This window comes from Antrostomus carolinensis, unplaced genomic scaffold, assembly GCF_000700745.2.
Source record: "Antrostomus carolinensis isolate BGI_N321 unplaced genomic scaffold, ASM70074v2 scaffold13149, whole genome shotgun sequence".
Taxonomy (NCBI): Eukaryota; Metazoa; Chordata; class Aves; order Caprimulgiformes; family Caprimulgidae; genus Antrostomus; species Antrostomus carolinensis.
In genome coordinates, this window is record NW_010339309.1 from 32,475 (window position 1) to 50,987 (window position 18,513).

The 18,513-nt window shown below is 45.8% G+C and overlaps 1 protein-coding gene across 1 annotated transcript in view; it reads left to right on the forward strand.

The window, feature by feature from the left end:
- MAN1C1 (mannosidase alpha class 1C member 1) overlaps nt 1–18,513 on the forward strand; it is a 43,350-nt gene that overhangs the window by 12,155 nt on the left and 12,682 nt on the right. The window contains exons 3-5 of the mRNA XM_010175793.1: nt 11,099–11,214; nt 13,419–13,499; nt 15,695–15,789. Coding sequence (XP_010174095.1) covers nt 11,099–11,214; nt 13,419–13,499; nt 15,695–15,789 — 292 coding nt within the window. The remainder of the gene's footprint in view (nt 1–11,098; nt 11,215–13,418; nt 13,500–15,694; nt 15,790–18,513) is intronic.

The window sequence follows — 18,513 nt, forward strand, 5'->3', positions numbered from 1 at the left end:
CTCGTGGGCCAGATGTTTGAGTGATCTCCATAATGCCAGTCTTCAAAATTCCTTGCCTTTAGGTGGGAGGTGGGTCATCCTTCTTTGGCAGATGGCTCTTTCAGGGTGGTGTTATCTTTGAGTCTCTCCGCACAGTCTGATGTAACCATGGGCTTTACTTCTTCCAAGCCACGTGCTCCAGGATTAGTTGCTCTCCTGTTTCTAAGCATCTTTTTCAGGGAATGATCAACACTTTGACCTTTCCTTAATTGGGGCTAGTGTGGCATTATCCACCCTACAGCATATAGGACTAGGTTTTGAGTTGATTTAGGTATGAAGCTTACAGAATGGCAGTAGCCTCAGCACTGCCTTGAGTGATGCCATGTGTCTAGTAAAACACTAAGTATTTCTTCAAGAAACTGCATAAAAATTAGCATCTCTGGGATCAGATAATTGATAGCTAAAGAGGTTAGTAGCCAGTTGGTAGCCTACAAAGCAGGGTCATCACTCTGCCAGGTACTAGAGCTAAATCTATCAGGAATCATGAAGACACATCAAAATAAGCTGAAATCAAGGGTGGCTTGTGTCTTGGGGTGATGGAGGCTGGTTTGTTGGAATCTGTGGGGGCTTGGCAACTTGTCTGTTGCCCCTGATGAAGTGCTGACCTGCTGCAGGGCAGGACAGGTACCAGGGAGAGGCAGAAGCTGAAGCCAACCAGAACTTCCTGAGCTGGGAGCCACGGCAGCGCCCAGCGTGTTGCCCCAGGACTCTCCATCGATGGGAGCTCACAAGTGAGGTTGGCAGAGGAGCAGAGGACAGAGCTGCCCACAGCAACTGATTGTGAGCTGCTGGAATCCAGGGGCTCTGTAAGGTGGGTTCTGATCTTCTGTGTAGTCACCCCCTCTCAGGGGAGCATGCCTGAGGTGGAGAGTATTTGGGGTGTGACCTTTTGACCAATATCTGGAGAGGAGAGTGTGGAAGATTAATATGAAGAAGACAGGGAAAATAACCTTGGATATGAAGTGTTTTGTGATGAAGTCCCTGAAGTGTAGGTGCAGTGGTTTATTTGGAAAGCAAAGAAAAATGAGGTTGCTCAAAAGTTAATGGACTTTTTTTTTAGTCTGCAGGAGAATGTGCTGATAAGAAAAGAAATAGATCTTTCCTAATTCTTGGACTACTTTTTTGTCTCCTTTATCTTTTTCTCCTGCTACCTTGTTGCTCAGATGTAATTTGTTTAGTTTACCTTAAATAAAGGGAATAAAGTTACTCTGTGTTGCAGCTCTCGGGCTGAGAGACAAAAACCTCCATAAATAAGACACAGTGGCAAGGCTGTAACTCAGGGCTGGTGGTGTTGGCTTTGCAGGCTTCATCTGCTGTTCACAGGCAGTTGAAGGACCAGGTTGTAATGAGACATTGAGAAAACTTAACTGAGAAATTTTCTTTTTTCCTGAAAAGTCCTGTAACCTGTTTTCTAGTTTCATTTGGATTTTCTGTTTAATTTGTGTCAGCTGAACAAATAGTACCAGCCCTGGCCTGGAGATCCCTGACAGCAGGCTTGATCACACTTGTGATGTGAGCAGCTTGTCTTTCTCCTTGAGAATATCTTCTGGAACTGCAGTTTATTTTCCAGGACTGATCCCTAGTGCAAGGTTTCCATGCTCGAGAACAATTATGAAAGGAAAAATTAAAAAAATAAACTGGTGGGAGTGTTTTTGTGTGGCCAGCAATGCCATTCCAGAGGGAAGATGAATGGCTGGTGCAAGGTGCTTGGGATGAACAGAGACAGAAACACCAGGGCAGATGATGGTCGATAAACTAACGTGATTAACGGAGATGGTAAGACAGCAGCTGACGAGGGAACAGGCCAGTACACAGGGGCTGTTTGCTCAGTGTCAGAGGGGGAGCGTGTGCTTTGCTCACTGTTGACTCTTGTTTCTTGTCTTGCTCTAACTGGTACTCAATAGAACAGGCTAAAACTGTGCTGCAGCACTTGCCCTGAATGTGGCTGTTAAATTCTTTTTATTTCTCCAACTAGCACATTATCTTTATTTAAACTCTTTTTCTTTAGAAACTTGGAAGAAAATTAGCTTTTTTGCTGGCAGAAGAAACTAAGGCTCAGATGGGGCAGGGAGCTCTGGCCTAAACCCAGATCCTATCTCAGGAGTTCATAGAATCACAGACTGGTTTGGGTCGGAAGGGACCTTAAAGCTCATCCAGTCCCAACCCCCCTGCCATCAGCAGGGACACCTTCCACTAGACCAGGTTGCTCAAAGCCTCATCCAACCTGGCTGCAAACACTTCCAGGGAGGAGCAGCCACAGCTTCTCTGGGCAACCTGGGACACTGTCTCACCACCCTCACAGTCCAGTTGGGAGTTCCAAACTCCCAACCCCTTGTTCTGCCTGACCCAGAGCACTTTGCAGAGATGACTGACAAATCTTTGCTGCAAAGCAGATTTTTAAAGAAACTGTGCAGTGATTTTTCACAGTTTACTTTGTTGCCAAGATAATCCTGGGTAAAAAAAAAAAATAAAATAAAAGTCTCTGTGTAGATTTCCCCAGAATTCACCAGAATGCCACCACGCAGAAGCTGTCTGGTGACGTGGTCTCAGCCAGCTCACAGGCTTCTCACACAAATCTCTGGATAAATGTCAAAAGTTCGGTCTGGTTTCCAAGCACTATCAATGGGGAAAAGAACCAAAAAAGAACAAGAAAAGCAGCACTCAGCAATGGTCGCTTTTCCAGCTCCTGTTTTAACAAGGCACTGATTTTAATCAAAGCCAGTTCAATCTTTTGAAGCCTTCAGTACCAGCATAAGCAGAAGAAGGGATCTGAGTGTTTTCAGTTCTTGTTTTGCCCTGCATCGCCCGCACCCCGAGAGGTGAAGATAAATAACCAGGAACAACTGGAGTCTTTTGTGCCTCAACACTTAAGAAGTTCATCATGTTTCGTAGAAACTGCATCCTAATTTTTATTCCAAACAAGATTTCGGCACTAATTTTTGTTTTGACAAATATGATTTGACATAAGAACAGTGGGAGTCAAGACCTTTCATTTTTGATCTAGGTTTACATTGCGCTGATCTAAATTCCTCCCCCTTTCGCTTTTGCCTTTCAATTGTAAATTTGGTTATTAAAGTTAGCAAAAAAGCTATTTGAAACTCCCTGTTCTGTAGCATTTAAACAGTCCTGCTATATGCAAGATTAAGTATGATAGCTTCCTAATGACTTGTGCTATTCATTTGAAGCATTGGCAGGATGCATTACTGTACAGATTTTTTTTTTTAAATGGTTTTGTTGAAAACGAAAGAGTCGGTTTCTGTTCACTGAGAATCTTCAGAAAGGATTGCTTGCCATTCAGCCCCCCCAGGCCCCCTGGGTCTCATCTCTGTGACATTACAGACGATATTTCTTAACCTCTTTGCTTGCTCTAGTGCTTAGGCACTGCCTGCTGAATAGGTGTGTTGGTGAAGTTAGTTTGAACTTCCATCCATCTCTGCGACAGACAGTTCGTAACAGCAGCAGCAGCAGCAGCAGGGGTACGTGGCTCTCTAAACGCAGGTGATACGGCACAAAGAAGAATTTTCATCAAGTTAAACTCTTGACATCAGGGAGATAGTGTTGAAAAGCTGGTGAAGATACTTCCATCTCATGCTGCTTGGGAATCCTTGTACCATTTCCAGCGTTGCAAAGGCAGTGTATCCAGGCACACACTGAATTAATCATTATGAAGACAGGCTGAGAGAGTTGGGGCTGTTCAGCCTGGAGAAGAGAAGGCTCCAGGGAGATCTTATAGCGGCCTCCCAGTACCTGAAGGGGCTACAAGAAAGCTGGGGAGGGACTTTTCATAAGGGCAACTAATGACAAGACAAGGGGAAATGGGTTTAAGCTGAAAGAGGGGAGGTTTAGATTAGATATTAGGAAGAAGTTCTTCACTGTGAGGGTGGTCAGACACTGGCCCAGGTTGGCCAGAGAAGCTGTGGATGCTCCTCCCTGGAAGTGTTTAAGACCAGGCTGGATGAGGCTTTGAGCAACCTGATCTAGTGGAAGGTGTCCCTGCTGAAGGCGGGGGGATTGGAACTAGATGATCTTTGAGGTCCCTTCCAATCCAAACCATTCTATGATTCTATGATTATTCCTTGCACCTCGATAGCAAAGCTGGTGAGGGTTGAGACAGGGAGACTGCCTCGCTGCGTGTGCTTTACAGCAGGGCAGCCACACTTTAGATCACACACCTGCAAGCCGTCGTGCTTAGTGGCTCCCCATACACGGGGTGGCTGTGAGAATTGAGCAAAGCTGTTGGTAAAAGGCATTTCTCCTTCCTGAGGAAGAGGACTATTAAAGACCCCACTCTTAGCTACTCATTTGCTGAAGCATCACTTTTACAGCTTTTCTGAAGACTCTCAAGGGACAGACTTGCAGCTGGGAGCCCTTCAGTCTCATATCTGGCCTGTGATACTCCCAAGTTGGCTATTTTGGGAAGAGGGGAGTGAGGGAAGGCGACTTTCTCTGTCCCTCCCATCACAGCTGCTCCACTTGGTCTAGAAAATCAAACACTGGAGGCTGAATATGTCCTGGTTTTAGGGCACTTGTTTAGCCATTGAGAAAAGCAGATGCAGGTCTGGTAGCAAAAGTATTTGAACAGGTAGATTCCCAGCCTGTAAATACTTCACCCCAAGGAGGTATTTCATTTTGGCCAAAATTGCTTCCTAGAGCCTGAGTAACTTCCAACACAAATAATCCCAAAACAAAGCAAAACCCCTAAAAAAAAACAATACAAAACTGATTTTGCTAAAGGGGCACCTTTTGATCCCCAAAAGTGCAGTGAAAAGTGATACCCATCAGGTAGGAAAGGGAATCCTTGGTTGGATTTTGTAGGAATGGAGCTGGAAAAGGCAGAAGGAAGAGCGAGGGATCAGTTCACCTGTGCAAGCATCCGAGGGTGGTTTATGAAATTCCAGAGTACAAGGTGCTGCACTGGCTGTCCCCTCTCTTTGGGTCTGTCATTCTGCATCTCACTTCATAGAAACCCTCTGAGGTAGGATGAAGGTAAATGAATCGTGCTTTGTTAGCAGTGAGTCACTCTGTTGCCTAACTATTGTCTCTTCTCTTGTCAGTGAGTCACTGACACCTTATTAGAGACTCCAGGCCCTGTTCCCACTGGAAGAGTGTGATCTGGCTTTGTTTCGACGGCAGCTGGATAGGCTGAAAAGATGTCACGAAGCTCAGGCTCCACAGCCCAGAAGACTGATAGATTTCCTCAGTTATGGGCAACACTTTACCAGTTTGAACTGATAGAGCAGGAGCAGAGCAGGGGAAGATAAACCGTTTTCTGAGCAGAGCAAAAACCACAATCTATTTTCTGGTGCCAAGGGAACGCATTGTAAATATCCTGGATGCTCTTGCAAGTGCTCTGCAGTCTCTTTGTTTTTCATTTTTCTTTCTTCACAGTCTGGTTCTGTCCCCCTTTCCTTTCCTAATTTTGTTCTTTCCTTCAGTCCCTGCTCACTCCTCAGTCATTGTAGTTGCTGTTAAGAGAAATCTACCCAGTACTGTGCATTTCAGCTTCCTATTGTCTGCCTGCAGGCTGCAGAGGATGGAGGCAGAGGTTCTTTCAAGCTGAAGGTTTTGACCTTGGCTGCAAGAAGCCGTATGAAAAGTTGTGGCTGTCTCTGATGTGACTGTCTTCTGTTCTGCGCAGCTCCCACAGAGACTGAAGGAGAGCTAAACCCAGGATAATGTCAGTGTCACTTGATAAAAGACAATTCTTTGGTGTGAAGGCTTTGTCTTTTGCTCACTAGGTCTTCTTACTTCTAAAAAAAATTAATCCTGTCCTCTGGGCCCTTTCTGGTGGGGGAGCTCACCTGTGCTGTGTGAGCAATGCCTGGATCAATGTTCTACCCTGGCAGAACCTGTAGCCATCCCTTGCTGTTCCCAGACAAGCCTGGATTGTAAACCTGAGCAGATGCAGAGTGTTCACATCAGTTGAATTTCACATGTGGATTTGGTGGCTCGTGAAAGCTTTCAGCAAGTCAGGTGTAAACTCTTACTGCTCTGCAAATGATCAAACGTGCGGTTTCTGTTGTCTACCTGATGCTGGTATGTTTGATTGGCCTGTTCCTGCCTAAATTGGTAGGTTTGATTTGCAGATAATGGGTTGCTAAAAGGAAGTTCACAGACACAGCAGCGGTTGTGATTGTTACCACAGTTATACTTAGTCCCTGCTTGGTGCTTTGCAGTGCTTTTCAAGCCTTAATTAGCTCTTACATGTTTTGCAGGTGGTAGGGTAGATATTCTCCACCTTTGATCAGCCCTCATGGCCTCCCTTTAAACTATATGTTGAGAAGAAAGCTGTTCCCTTTCCTGCTCTGCACATTGGCTTGCTGGGACGCTGAAGGAGAGCAGGGCCATGGGACGTGGGTGAATTCTGTGTGTGTGCCATGGGGGCCCCATCAGTTACTTGTATGTTCCCCACTCACCTGACTTGGAGCTTTTCACCCTTTACAATCCTTCAGCTTGTGATCAGGACCACACATTGTCACTTCTCGGCCATAGTCCATGGGCTCATAATCGATACAGATCTTTGTGTTGGGTTCAGAGGAGCCCCAGGCTGTGGTGGCATCTTTTTTCTTCTGCCCTGTGCTCTGTTGTGAGTTCAGAGCTGTCCCTCACCTGGCTGGCAGCTCCCTGAGTTGGATTGGTGCTGCAGTAGCCTGGCAGGCTTTGGTACCTGTTAGCTTCTGTGGTTGTTGAGACTGGTGTATGTCTTCCCAAGTGTTCCCCTTCTGGCCCAGTGAACACGTTAAACTTCCTCATGAGCCTTTGGAATTGTGTTTTGTCTTATAAACTCTTGCTGCAAGTGGCTTTGGTGAAACCCTAAGCTAGCAGGCAGCTGAGGTGAGTCAGGGACAGGAGAAGAGGATGAGCCCTTCCACTCAGATTGTCTACACCAGACTAGAACGAGCTGCTGCGGGCTCTATCTGTGGTTTTTAGAGGTAGCCCTACCATTAATTCCCATGAAGGCCCTTCTCAGACTCTATTGCTTCAATGGTCTTGTTCTTCCAGACTGGCATTAAAGCACATTCCCAGCGAGGCCGTGGGGGTACGGTGTGCGTACAATGCCTTCTCCTCTCCATGGAGTGCTCCATTCAGCACCTTTCACAAGCTTCATGTTAATTAATGTAACGTTTGTTAGTGATTTCTGTGGCAGCGTTCACAGGCGCGCGGGTGGATGGTTGTTCCTCTGGGTGGGTGGAAGGAGAAACAGAGCAGCCTTGTTGCCTACACGGATGTCTCCATTCTTCTCGTGCACAAAAGAGCAAATACACTTGTGGCTCGGGACAGGGTGGTACAGGCCCTCCTTCAGCTCAAGAAGAGATGAACCTTTGTGTTGCTGCCATGGAGCTGCTTCTTCTGGTGTGCTGCTGTTGTCTCCCAGATGAATCTCCAGGCAGAGACCGTGCCACTTGCTGTCACAAGAGCTGGCCTGAAGTCTTTAGTTAGAAATGCCCCTAGACAAGCATCCACGCTTTCTGCCTGAGGTCCCAGTTCTTCCCACTGGTCCCAGTGAAGGGTTCCTCTTTCCCATTTGGAATGGCCATTGGCTCTCACTGGGCAGTGTAGGAGCTGGTGTGGATCCCAGAGCTGTGCCCAGTAGACACAGTCTCCCTTTTGGCCATCAGCAAAGTGACCTTGACTCTCCCAAGCAATGTATATCTCCACTCCAAGCCAGTTTTGCAGCAGGATCAGGAGGGGCTTTTCACAGCACACAAGGCCTTCGATTTTTGGGGACAGGCAGAAGCTTAGACATGGAGTCCTGTCTAAAGGTCATCGCTACCATTTCTGGGTGCTAGCAGAAGGGTTTCTTTTGAATTTTTCTGGGTTTCTACTTCAAACCTCCCTCAGGGAGTACAATGAGGCTGAAACCCGTAATTTAGAGAGGAGAGTGTCAGCAAGAGTCAAAAGTGACAGAGTGGGGTTTGATGCCTTTGCCTTCAGAAACTGATTCCCCTTTGATTATATCCCTCACATTAGAATGTGTAGATCTGGATGGGTGATTATTTTTTAACATCTCTCAAAATAAGCAGCATGTCAGGCAGATATCACCCACCACCTTTATCAACGGAGGCTTCTGGATTGTAGTGAGCATACTCGGATATGTGTGGCACCATCTTTTGACAGCTGAGCATCCTCAGAGCCATTGGACATCGTGTCATGAGTTCTGTCCTGATCTGGAGGAAGCAAAGTCTGAGCAGGAAGGAAGATGGCACAAGGAGGTTGTTTTTTATCACACTTATGAGGCAGCTGAAGCAGAGATGGTCGCTCATGGTATTGTGATAGACTTTGTTAGCTGCGGGGTGGGGGGGAAAAAAAGTCAGCCAAGCATTTTGTAATTGCTTCAAAGCTGGTGCAGAAGAAAGGAAACATCGACAAGACCCTTGTACAAATCACACAGCCTGCGGTTCTTCAGGTACAGAGTGTTTAGGGGAATGTTTAAAACAAATGTTTCAAATGACACAAAGACAAACCAGCGGGGAAGCGAGGTTTGCCCTCCACTTTGGCAAATAGAGGGGAGGAAAGCTAAGCGACTCCTGGCTCTGCTTTAGCGAAGATCCGAGCATGTTCCTAATCCCCAATGCAATTCATGTATTTAAAGGCCTTACTTGCTAAAAAACATAAAAGACTCTGTCAATTCAAGCGATATTTTTCACTTCAATTAATCATGCCAGAAAATTGTAACTTTATTGTCTCTTTGTCTCTGTTTAGTTTGAGCAAATCCAACTTTTCTCATTGTCTCTCTGCAGATTATGAAAGGCTTTGTGGATTATATCATCAAATTAAATCGAGCCTGTTAGTGTTACTCTTAGAACATCACAGTAATGGGCTGTGCCTCAGGCAGCATTGCCCTTCCTTCTCCTTTTTAAAATGTTTTGCCTGCGTCCATGTTGCTCGGAGCTGATGTGTCTCTCTTTGCTAATAGGAGAGTGTATAAAAATCACATCATCGTTAATATTGAAGAATCGTTAAGGTTGATAGAAGCAGCTCTGACTGCAATGATGTTGTTTGTCATGGTGACTGCTTTTGGAAAACATGCCATACAAACATCAGCTCTGTTGGTTTTTAGAACCCACCAGTTGATCTAGTGGCTGTTTGACTCCATCTATTGCACTCTCGGAGATAGCTCCAGTGAGATGATCATTTCACAAGCCTGCAGGAATAAATGGATTTCCAGAGGCTGTCTCTACTGCCTTCAGCCCTTTTCCACAGCCCCTGGTTTTTGATGCAGACAGCATCTGAAAGCTAGCAATCTGTAGTTGAGCAGTAAAGTCTTGGTTGGGTTTTTATTAAAGCGATGATGTGCTGACTGGCTGAAAAGTGTCAAAACTGCAATCTTGTAACATCAACAAAATAAGGCAGGATGCCTTTCTTACGGGAGAGGAATGCTGAAAGCATAAATGAGCCCTGCGTGAAATGGGTGGATCTGAGCACTTCTCCTCTGGGGAAGAGGTACAGTGAACATCAGATGGAGTAACTTTTTTTTTCCCTTAATAAGAAAAGACCAAAGTCTTAAGGTTCATGAGACATGACTCACCTTTGCCTTCCTCTCCCCTCTGCAGTAGTTCCTCGACAGCGCATCCAGCTGGGTTTTCCTCTCTTAAGCAGAACTAGAATTGAAGTGACACTGGAGGTATTGCCAAAGTGCTGAGACAATCTGAGCAGACAAGAAAAGGCTGGGAAAGCTGGGGGAATTTGGGGAAGTATTTTAAAGTCTGTTAGTGAGAAGGAGGAACTGACCTGAGCGAAACAGAAATATGTCTCAGAAAAACCCCTGGGCTCAAGCGTTGTGTGTGAGTCTGTGGTTACACTGGGAAGGGAGATGATCAGGACAGAGCCAGTTTCTCCTGCAGAAACAAAACCTGAACCTCATCCAAGTGTCTTTGCTGCCAGAAACTCCAAGAGCTCTGACTGTCAGGGGGTGGGTGGGAATGTGACTGTAACTGAGCAGTGTGTGTGTACGTGCGTGTGTGAGCCTGCATGTGCAGTGTCACACCGATGTCCCTGGTGTGTTCCATCCGCAGAGGGATCACTGATGATGATTCCAAACAGGAATCCTCCACATGAGGATTTGTGTTTGCTGAATTATCCAGGAAAGTGGTGGCCTTTGGAATTTAAGCACAAAAGGGTTTTGAGTCACAATGTGTTTCACACTCTTTGCTCCCCTGTGTTAGGAATACTTTTAGGGAATCCCAACAGAAATACAACTCCAGCACTGAGATGTTCCAAAGCCAGGGCTGTTAACACCTCTAGTTTCATTTAATCTCAGCTGCTACAAGATTGTCTGTCTCCACACCCCATGTAGTTTCCTTGGCATGGCATGCCATGTCGTTCTCTCTCACTGGAAGTTCTCCTCTAGGAGAACATTGTCATTTGCTGGAGAATGGTGAGCATGCTCAGACAGCTAAACAACAGAAGGGACGTGTCCCCAAAGTCACCCACACTCTGTTCAAGATTCATCGAGATTAGTTTCTGGTCTCTCTCCAGATGAGGCTGTGTTTTGTGTACATGCTGGCAGTGGGAAACCCTGGGTCATGGCATGGTGTAAAGTGCTTTGTGCCTCAGACAGCAAACACGGCATCAGGACAGAATGATCGAAGTCCTGTCTTGGATGCTCTTGCACAATAAAATAAAGTTCTCTCCCTTAGAAGAAGGTTATTCTTGTAACTGAGTTAGAAAGAGGCTGAATTTAGGTTTACATCTGGACAAAGATGAGGAGTGGAATTGCCAAACCACTTTGGCCAAGACAAGAACTGTAAAACAAGGCCAAGGCTTGCAGTCTTGGCTGGTGGCTTAAAGTGTGGACCTTGAACTGTTCCTGGGGGAGTTTCTTTCAGAAATGTCAGGCCTTTGAAAATCCTGCCTCCCCAAAGCAACCCGTTTCAGGTAGCAGAGCTCACTAGTCTTGTTAGATCTCAACCTAGGCCATGGCCAGTCTGGATCCCACCCAGACATCCCCAGTATGGGGACTGGAAGCTGCTGCCTGTCCCAGCTCCTGCAGATTGATTTAGAGCTAAATAAGACCACATGAATGTGGCTTCATCATGCTGTTCTCTTTGCAATGCAGGAGGCCTTCGAGGAGCTACAGTAGTAGATGCCTTAGATACTCTGTACATCATGGAACTCGAGGAGGAATTCCAAGAAGCAAAGAAGTGGGTGGAGAAGAGCTTTGACTTGAATGTGGTGAGTCAGTTACTGGGAATGCCTGTGTCACAGAAACACTACGTGTTTGGCCAGTTCTGGTCACAGTCTTCTCTAACAATCATTTGGGGAGAGGATCTGTGAAGTCTGTAGAGGAAGAAACCACTCAACTCTGATATTTAAGGCCACTACTGGGATGATTCACTCCATCTCCTGCCTATACACGGCACAGGGTTCCAGCTAGCAGCCACCAGATTAGACTCCTGGTATCTGGCTGAAATTGAGATTCAGTGTTTAATGTGTTTTTGTGTTTCATTCTGGGTTTTAAAAACAGCTGTAATTATTAGATACTCCAAGGAAGTTTTGTTCATCAAAGAACAAGCTTTGTTTCACCTCAGTTAAATGTCTGCCTGTGAGAAGACAGGTTTTCTTTATACATCCTATAGATTAAGATTGACAAGGCTGCTCTCCTTGCCTGGGCTCTTTGTTGGTATGTCATTACTGGGACTTGTGCAGTGGGAGCATGGCACCTTGGCAGCAAATTGGGAGTACATAATGAGCCTTGATTTGGAAGGAAGGGCACCATATCTAAAAATGGCCAGAGCTGCTTGCTCTCTGTGGCCCCTGAAGCTTTCCTAGCCACTTCTTAGAGCCAGTATTAGACTTGCTGGGACTCTGGGTGCAACACATCCCCTGCAGGGCTATCAAATTAAAGTTGCTGTCCTTTATCTCACTGTGTGGTCAGGGCCCCTTGCCATAGCTCTGACTATTGGTCTCCAAGCCAGCTCTTGTGTTTCTTGAGGGAGAGCTGATGGGATCACATCAGTGGTGTACAGTGAATGTTAAAACCAGAGTGCAGTTCAAACTTTTTATTTTTTTAATGCCAGCCTAGTTGTCTGTTGTGAAAAATGGTTCTCCCCATGGGAACAATGCATGCAGCTGCCTTTATAGAAAAGCATCATTTGAGAGGGCACGACTGGCATTCATATATTCATAAAAGGAAGACCACATCTGATAAATTTGGTGAATGCTCTCAGTGTGTTACTGAATCGATAAACAAGGGACAAAATCAACTGGGAGATAATTTATCTGGGTTTCATAAAAGCTTTTAATCTTGGCCTGCAGAACAGATTGATCTACAAAGACAAGAATGAATGCTATGGATTGATTGGTGAAGTCAGAAAGCACAGCAGAGTAAGAAAAGGAGGGAAATTAATTAAAAATTGGCTCTGTACAAGGAACTCTTAACAGTCCAGAAGAGAGTGAGGCAGGGACTCCGAGGCCCACAGGCTTTGTTTGAAACTGGGTGCCATGATCTGTCTCATACAACTCCTGTCATCATCTTGAGAAAGCATTTACTCTGATAGTAACCTGTAGGTATTTGGAAAGGGCAGGTAATGCAGAGGTTCAAGTGCCCCTTTGCTTTGCCCTCCTCCCTGAAAGTGCTGTGCTGGTGGAAGATCTTTCTGGTTTGTGGCATTCTGCATTTGCATGAGGGTGGGAATCATTTATCATGCAGATTCAGCATCTAGGAGCATGTATTTTTTAAAGGCACATTTTGAATGCAATCGTTTTGACATTTGCTGATCATCAGCTGAGTAGGTAGAGCAAAACTTGTTCCAGGTGAGTGGGTTCTTGAGCAATTCAGTGAACCATGTCTGTCTGTGTCTGCTGTCTGTGGTGGTGAGGCACATGGACATCACGCAGGTTGTCTCTCCGTAAACATGCCCTTGACAGGCACCCTGTAGGCTGTGGTCCTCTTTGTGCCTGTGGACTGGGCTGAGTCCTTGAATGACAGAAAATATCTACCTAATGCAGGAGGTGCATTACATCTCTCTGATGGAGTGCCTTCTTCACAAGAAAATGGAGAAAGTAATTTTTCCATTTGGCTGTACAATTTTCTCTTTAAAGAAAACATTTGAAGGGGCAAATTTTTCCCTTAAACTAACTCAGCTTTTTGCAAGGCATAACGCAAGGTAGAGTTGGATGGATGGACAATACATCTGCCCTGAATGAATTACATCTTACCACCTGGGGATAAATGGGCAGTTTGGGTGTTTCTTTTCCCTTCAGGCTCCACCTGTCACTGTAGAGCAAATAAAGTGCTGGGAGATTTTAGACAAAAAGCTGTGTTAGGCTGTGGGTGAGGACTGGGAGACTTAAGTATCTGCCTACAACCTGTTCCCCTGAGCTGCCATGTGTGTCTGCAGGCTTTGCAGTCAAGTGTAATCGTTATGTATTTGCAGAACGGAGAAGCATCCTTGTTTGAGGTGAACATCCGCTACATTGGAGGACTGTTGGCCGCCTACTACTTAACTGGAGAAGAGGTTTGTTTCAGCAGCTGTACGTGTCTCACACAGTCACCAATAATGAACTGAAAGGGTTCTCCAGCAGCTTTTCTCTAAGCATCAGATAATCCCTCCATAACAACAGGCTAAACCTATCGTTTTTATGAATATCGAAATGCCACTAATGTTCTTTTAATTAAGTCTCACATAATTACCTTGCACACACCGTGCATGGCTCATTTGCAAAGATCTTTTCTCTTGTGGGCAATTCTAGCAAGACATTTTTTCGGTTGGACACATTGCTCCCCAGAGAAATGCCACTTGCAGTGATCTTTGTCTTTGTACTTGTTCCTTTGTATTCTAAACAGAGGCAATATTTCATCAAACATCATTCCAGATTTGCCTCAGACTAAGGAGGGCAGCTGGTTAGTGGCATGTGCTCCAAGCTCTACCTGGACAGTCTCTCCATGGCAGTAGTTTCTAAGATAAAGTGCCCTGGGGTTCAGGGAAGGAGGGTGGTAAACTGCCAGGTCAGGGTACCTGTATCCTGCTGACTCATGTGACAAAGTGATACAGCTCCACAAAATGTCCCCTTGCCCAGTAGGTGTGGGATGGTTGTCACTTCCCCTCCTGTAGCGTGCTGGAGCAGTCGTTAAGCACTGGCTAAAGCAGGAGGCTCTCACTTCCACTTTCCTTCTTTCTCTCCAGCCTGGCAGAGGCCAGGGCTTAATGCCATAATCTGGTTTATAATGTGACTGGACTGGAATTTTACAGCTGGCTGTAGAGAGATGGAGAGACTGTTGCTTGTCCCTGGAAGCCTTAGGTGAGCAGGAACTCTGATTCAAGGGAGAGTTTTGTGAGTGAAGGAACTGGAAGACTGGCTCTTAAATGAGGGTTTAGCTCTCATGCCATACACTGACCGTGGCTGGGTGCTGTCCATTGTAATAGGATGGGATGGCTCATCACTGCCTAGTGGCACCATTGATCCGTGGAGTCACAGGAGCAGCTCTGTTACTTAGCTGCATTTTAAATGAGTTCTAGGAATTATTTCTCTCTGTGATTTCCCTCCAGGGAAAATTCTCAAAAACTCAGTGCCCTGACTCAGGGCCTGTCTCAGTCACAGCTTCTCACAGGCTTCAGATCAACAGAGCAAAAAGAAACCACATTAAACCATAAAACTCCAGCAGTGACCTCTTGAAGTGCAGTCATCAGCGATGCTCAGCAGCCAGGGCAGTGCCTGTCATATACCCAGTCAGTGTCACTAGGCTGAAAGGCAAAAATCAAGTCCCTATCTCTTGCTTTCCCTTCTGAACCAAACCCCTGTCTCCTTGTGAGTGTATCAAAGGTCTGCAAGCCCACAGGAGAGCTCAAGTTTCCTCAGTGATGTATTTTTAGAGCAATAAATTCCTGCTTTCTGAGAACTAGTATGACAGCTTGGGCTGGTACAGTGGGGCTGGAGGTAAAAGGCTCATGCTTTATCTCCTAAGTCACTTAGAGGCTTCCCTTGATCACAACTAATCTCTGGAGCACAGATTAGTACTTGTATCAGTTTGTCCCAAAATAATTGTGTATGGTGGCTTTATGCTACAAGCCACTATAAGCTATAATTTGATTTGAAAGCCCAAAACTGATGCATTATAAATGGAAAAGGAGCAGCTTAGCCATGAATCCTTCCTGGAAAAGAGTTGCAAGTAAAAGATTATTTGTTGGAAATCATGGGGTTTTTCAACAGGAGATGACGCAAGCTAGGCAAACCCATGTTGTAAATCTAACAGTGCTTTACCCTAGAAAGATTTCTTTTTATTTTAATTCAGTCATATTTCACCTCCCCGTGTCCTCTGCCACCCTGGGAAAAGGGGAGAATTTGTCCCCAAAGAGCACTCTTTGGATCAGTTCAGATGACATAAATTTGCTGCTGAGGGTTGTTCTGAGCTCTGCAGTTCTGGCTGCTCTCACCCAGGCTGAGGGTTTGGCAGGGGACTTGGGACTGGTTGAGTTTACTTTTAGAGAACATTCAGGTAAATACCAAAGTTCAGTGTGGTTTTTGGTTCAGATCTCTTGTGCTGTGGAACTAGGGCAGCCGCATAACTGAAATGGTAGATTCTTATAGTGCAGCAGTTTTAGGGGTTTTTTTTAATAATGGTGTGTTTGAAAAAGTGAATTTAAAAGAACCAGTGTGACTGGTATTCACAAGCAGTCCATCAAATATTTATCCTCTCTTCTTCTTTTAACAGGTGTTCAAGAGTAAAGCTCTGGAACTTGGAGAGAAACTTTTGCCAGCTTTTAACACTCCCACTGGTATCCCACGTGGCGTCATAAATCTGGGCAGGCAAGACACACGTCCTTACAAGCATGTCATTTTATTACTGAATGTTTGTAAAAGACCAGGATTCAAGCAGGAACAGCAGCAGTTCCTCAGAGGTGCCCCCCTCTAGTGCAGATTCTTCGAGGTCATTTGTTTTGCCAACTCAAAACCAAGAGGTGCCTTGGCAGAGATTGCAGGTGACTCAAGTTAAACCCAGCTGTGTTTTATTAATTTTGGGCTATCCACAGTTTCCTCCTCTACCTCTTGGCAGGGCTCCCTGCTGCAATAGCATTTTCCTCACTCTCATTTTCTTTGAAAGGTTATTTGTAGTCTGCACGTAGCATGCGGTGCTGTCTGTATTTTTTGCAGTGTGCCCAACTAGATGCATGTGAATTTATCCAGGCACCATGTTTGGAAAAATTGGGGAAGGAACTGGATGAGACTGGCTGACAGTTTTGCTGCTAGAAAAAGGGGGAGTATACAGATCCTCTAGTTTTCTCCCTGCCGGCAGCGCTCAGCCAAGTGTGTATCCTTCACTTAGAGACACAACATTTCACATCAGGTAGGTGGTGTTCTCATGCTGGAGGGGAGCTTTGAGGCAGCTGGGTTAAATATCTTGCTGAAGGTCTCTCAGAAAAGAGAGACAAACCTGGAGGCTGGACTCCCAGTCTCTTGATTCTTGCTAGTAGACGGTGTTCCCTGCCAATAAGGGCTCATTGGCTCATTTTGATGCCTACAAACAAATCCCCCAGGGTAAAAGCTGCATGCCGGCTGAAACAGAGACAGCAGGAAATGTGGGTTAACAAAAGCCTTTCATCCTCACCTCTTACAAAACTCAGAGCAGCAGTCATGAAAATCATTATTCTTCTCTTAGCCCAAATCTCCTATTTGGCTCCTGTCTCTGTGAAGCATTTGGCTCACACTGTTACGTTGCTCAAATATCACTGTCACCCTTCAGTTGTCTCACCTGCACGTGCTTCCAGTGAAAATTTGAGCCACCACCACGACTTTAATTGTCTCTTTTTACAGAAGAGACATTCTGCTTCCTCTGTGGCTGATAAAGACTCGGCATAGACTAACCTTTCACAGAAATGCCAAACCCTCCCCTGCCCTTTGTGAAGACAATTGAAACAGGCTGTGTCTGCCTAGACATTCCCAAAATGTTTTGCTGATGACCTTGACTAAAAGCAAAGAAAATCAAAATAACACTGAGCCCACAATCCAGAACCCATATTACTGGCTTGAGCTCTGGCTTCAGGGCCATGAAACTGCTATGAGAGCTCAGAGTATAAATTGATTTAGGAGCAAGGATGAAGCGAGGTAAATCTGTAGTCTGACTACTGCAGGAACATGATGAACAGCCAAAGGCTGTAAACCCAAAGGGGAAGGGGGTTATTCGGTGTGAGACAGCATGTGGAAGTCAAAGCAGAGGACAGCAAGGTGATGCTGCGAGAGCACAATGACCCCAATATCGGGGCCAAACCAAAGCCCAGAAGAGTTTTGCAAGAAGGAATTCTCTCTCTAATTCTACTTTTGCAAGGATGTGCTAATTCCAGAGATACCTCGTCGCCTCAAAAGGAGGAGAGTCCTGCAGCTGTGTAGGCTTTTGTTGGTGATAGCTTGGAGGGGTGGGTTAAGAATGGCATTCAGAAATTTGAAACAAACAAAAGCTGGCATGAAGTCAATTCTGCATATACCTTTTTGAGGACCCGAGCACAAAGACACCGCTCCCCCCCCAGCTCTTCCCATAGCCAACTGGCTTTATCTCTTCCTATCACCTCACACCACCTTTTCCTCTTGTGTCCCCTCTCCACTGATGTGCTTCCCTGTAGCCTTCTGTTTTCACACAGGCACTGTATCATATCTCACACAGGCTTGTTTTCCATCCTGCTGGTCCAACTGCCACGTTGTCTGCCAGGTCCTAGAGTACATTGTCTTCTCAAGCTGCTGCTCTGCACTCTCTGTGTTGTTGCACTGCGATTTCTCTCCCGATGCCTCCTGTTCTGGGTCTGTGGCCCCTGCTTTCCTTCACATCTCCCCTAAACCCTCTGCACCTCCAGATTTTTCATCCTCCTCTCCTGGTCTCTCTCTTGACTTGGCACTGTTTGCTGCTTTGGATCTCTGTGAGGGAAGGAGATGATACAGCTGTCTTCAGTCCATGCTTGCACTGGACAGTGTTTAAGGAAGACCCACTTATCTGGGGGATAGAGAGCTCAGGGCATTTTCTTTTGTCTTGAAGTCCAAGGTCCTTTAAATGGTAGTTTCCTCTGAGATGTTATAAAACAGGGCAGCTGTGAAGAACCCAGTTTATCTAGTCTGTAATGCTGAAAAAATGTTTTCCTGCAGGGGGTCATTTCAGGCTGCTCTTTAACCCAGGGACACATTGCAGACATACTCTGTTTCCTCCAGACCACCTCTCCTTGTGAATTGTAACCCAGGGCTTGGGTTCCCAGCAGCACAGTCCTTGCAGGCAGTGCCTGGCTGTGTGTTTGGGATGGAAGTTCCCAAGGGAGGGTTGTGTCAGCCACTGTGACCCCCACATAGCTGCTGTCACAACAAACACGGCCCCATTTGGCTGCTTCCAAGCGCTTCTCATTTGAACTAGCTCAGAAGGCAGTTTCTATTTGTGAGATCATATTTGTTACAACGTCCCTTCAGTGCAGTAAATAAAGAACAAGTAATTGACTCTTTAGAGATATGAGAACACCGTGGGATTGTTTAGCACACCCATCCCAGGGCCAGCTGCTG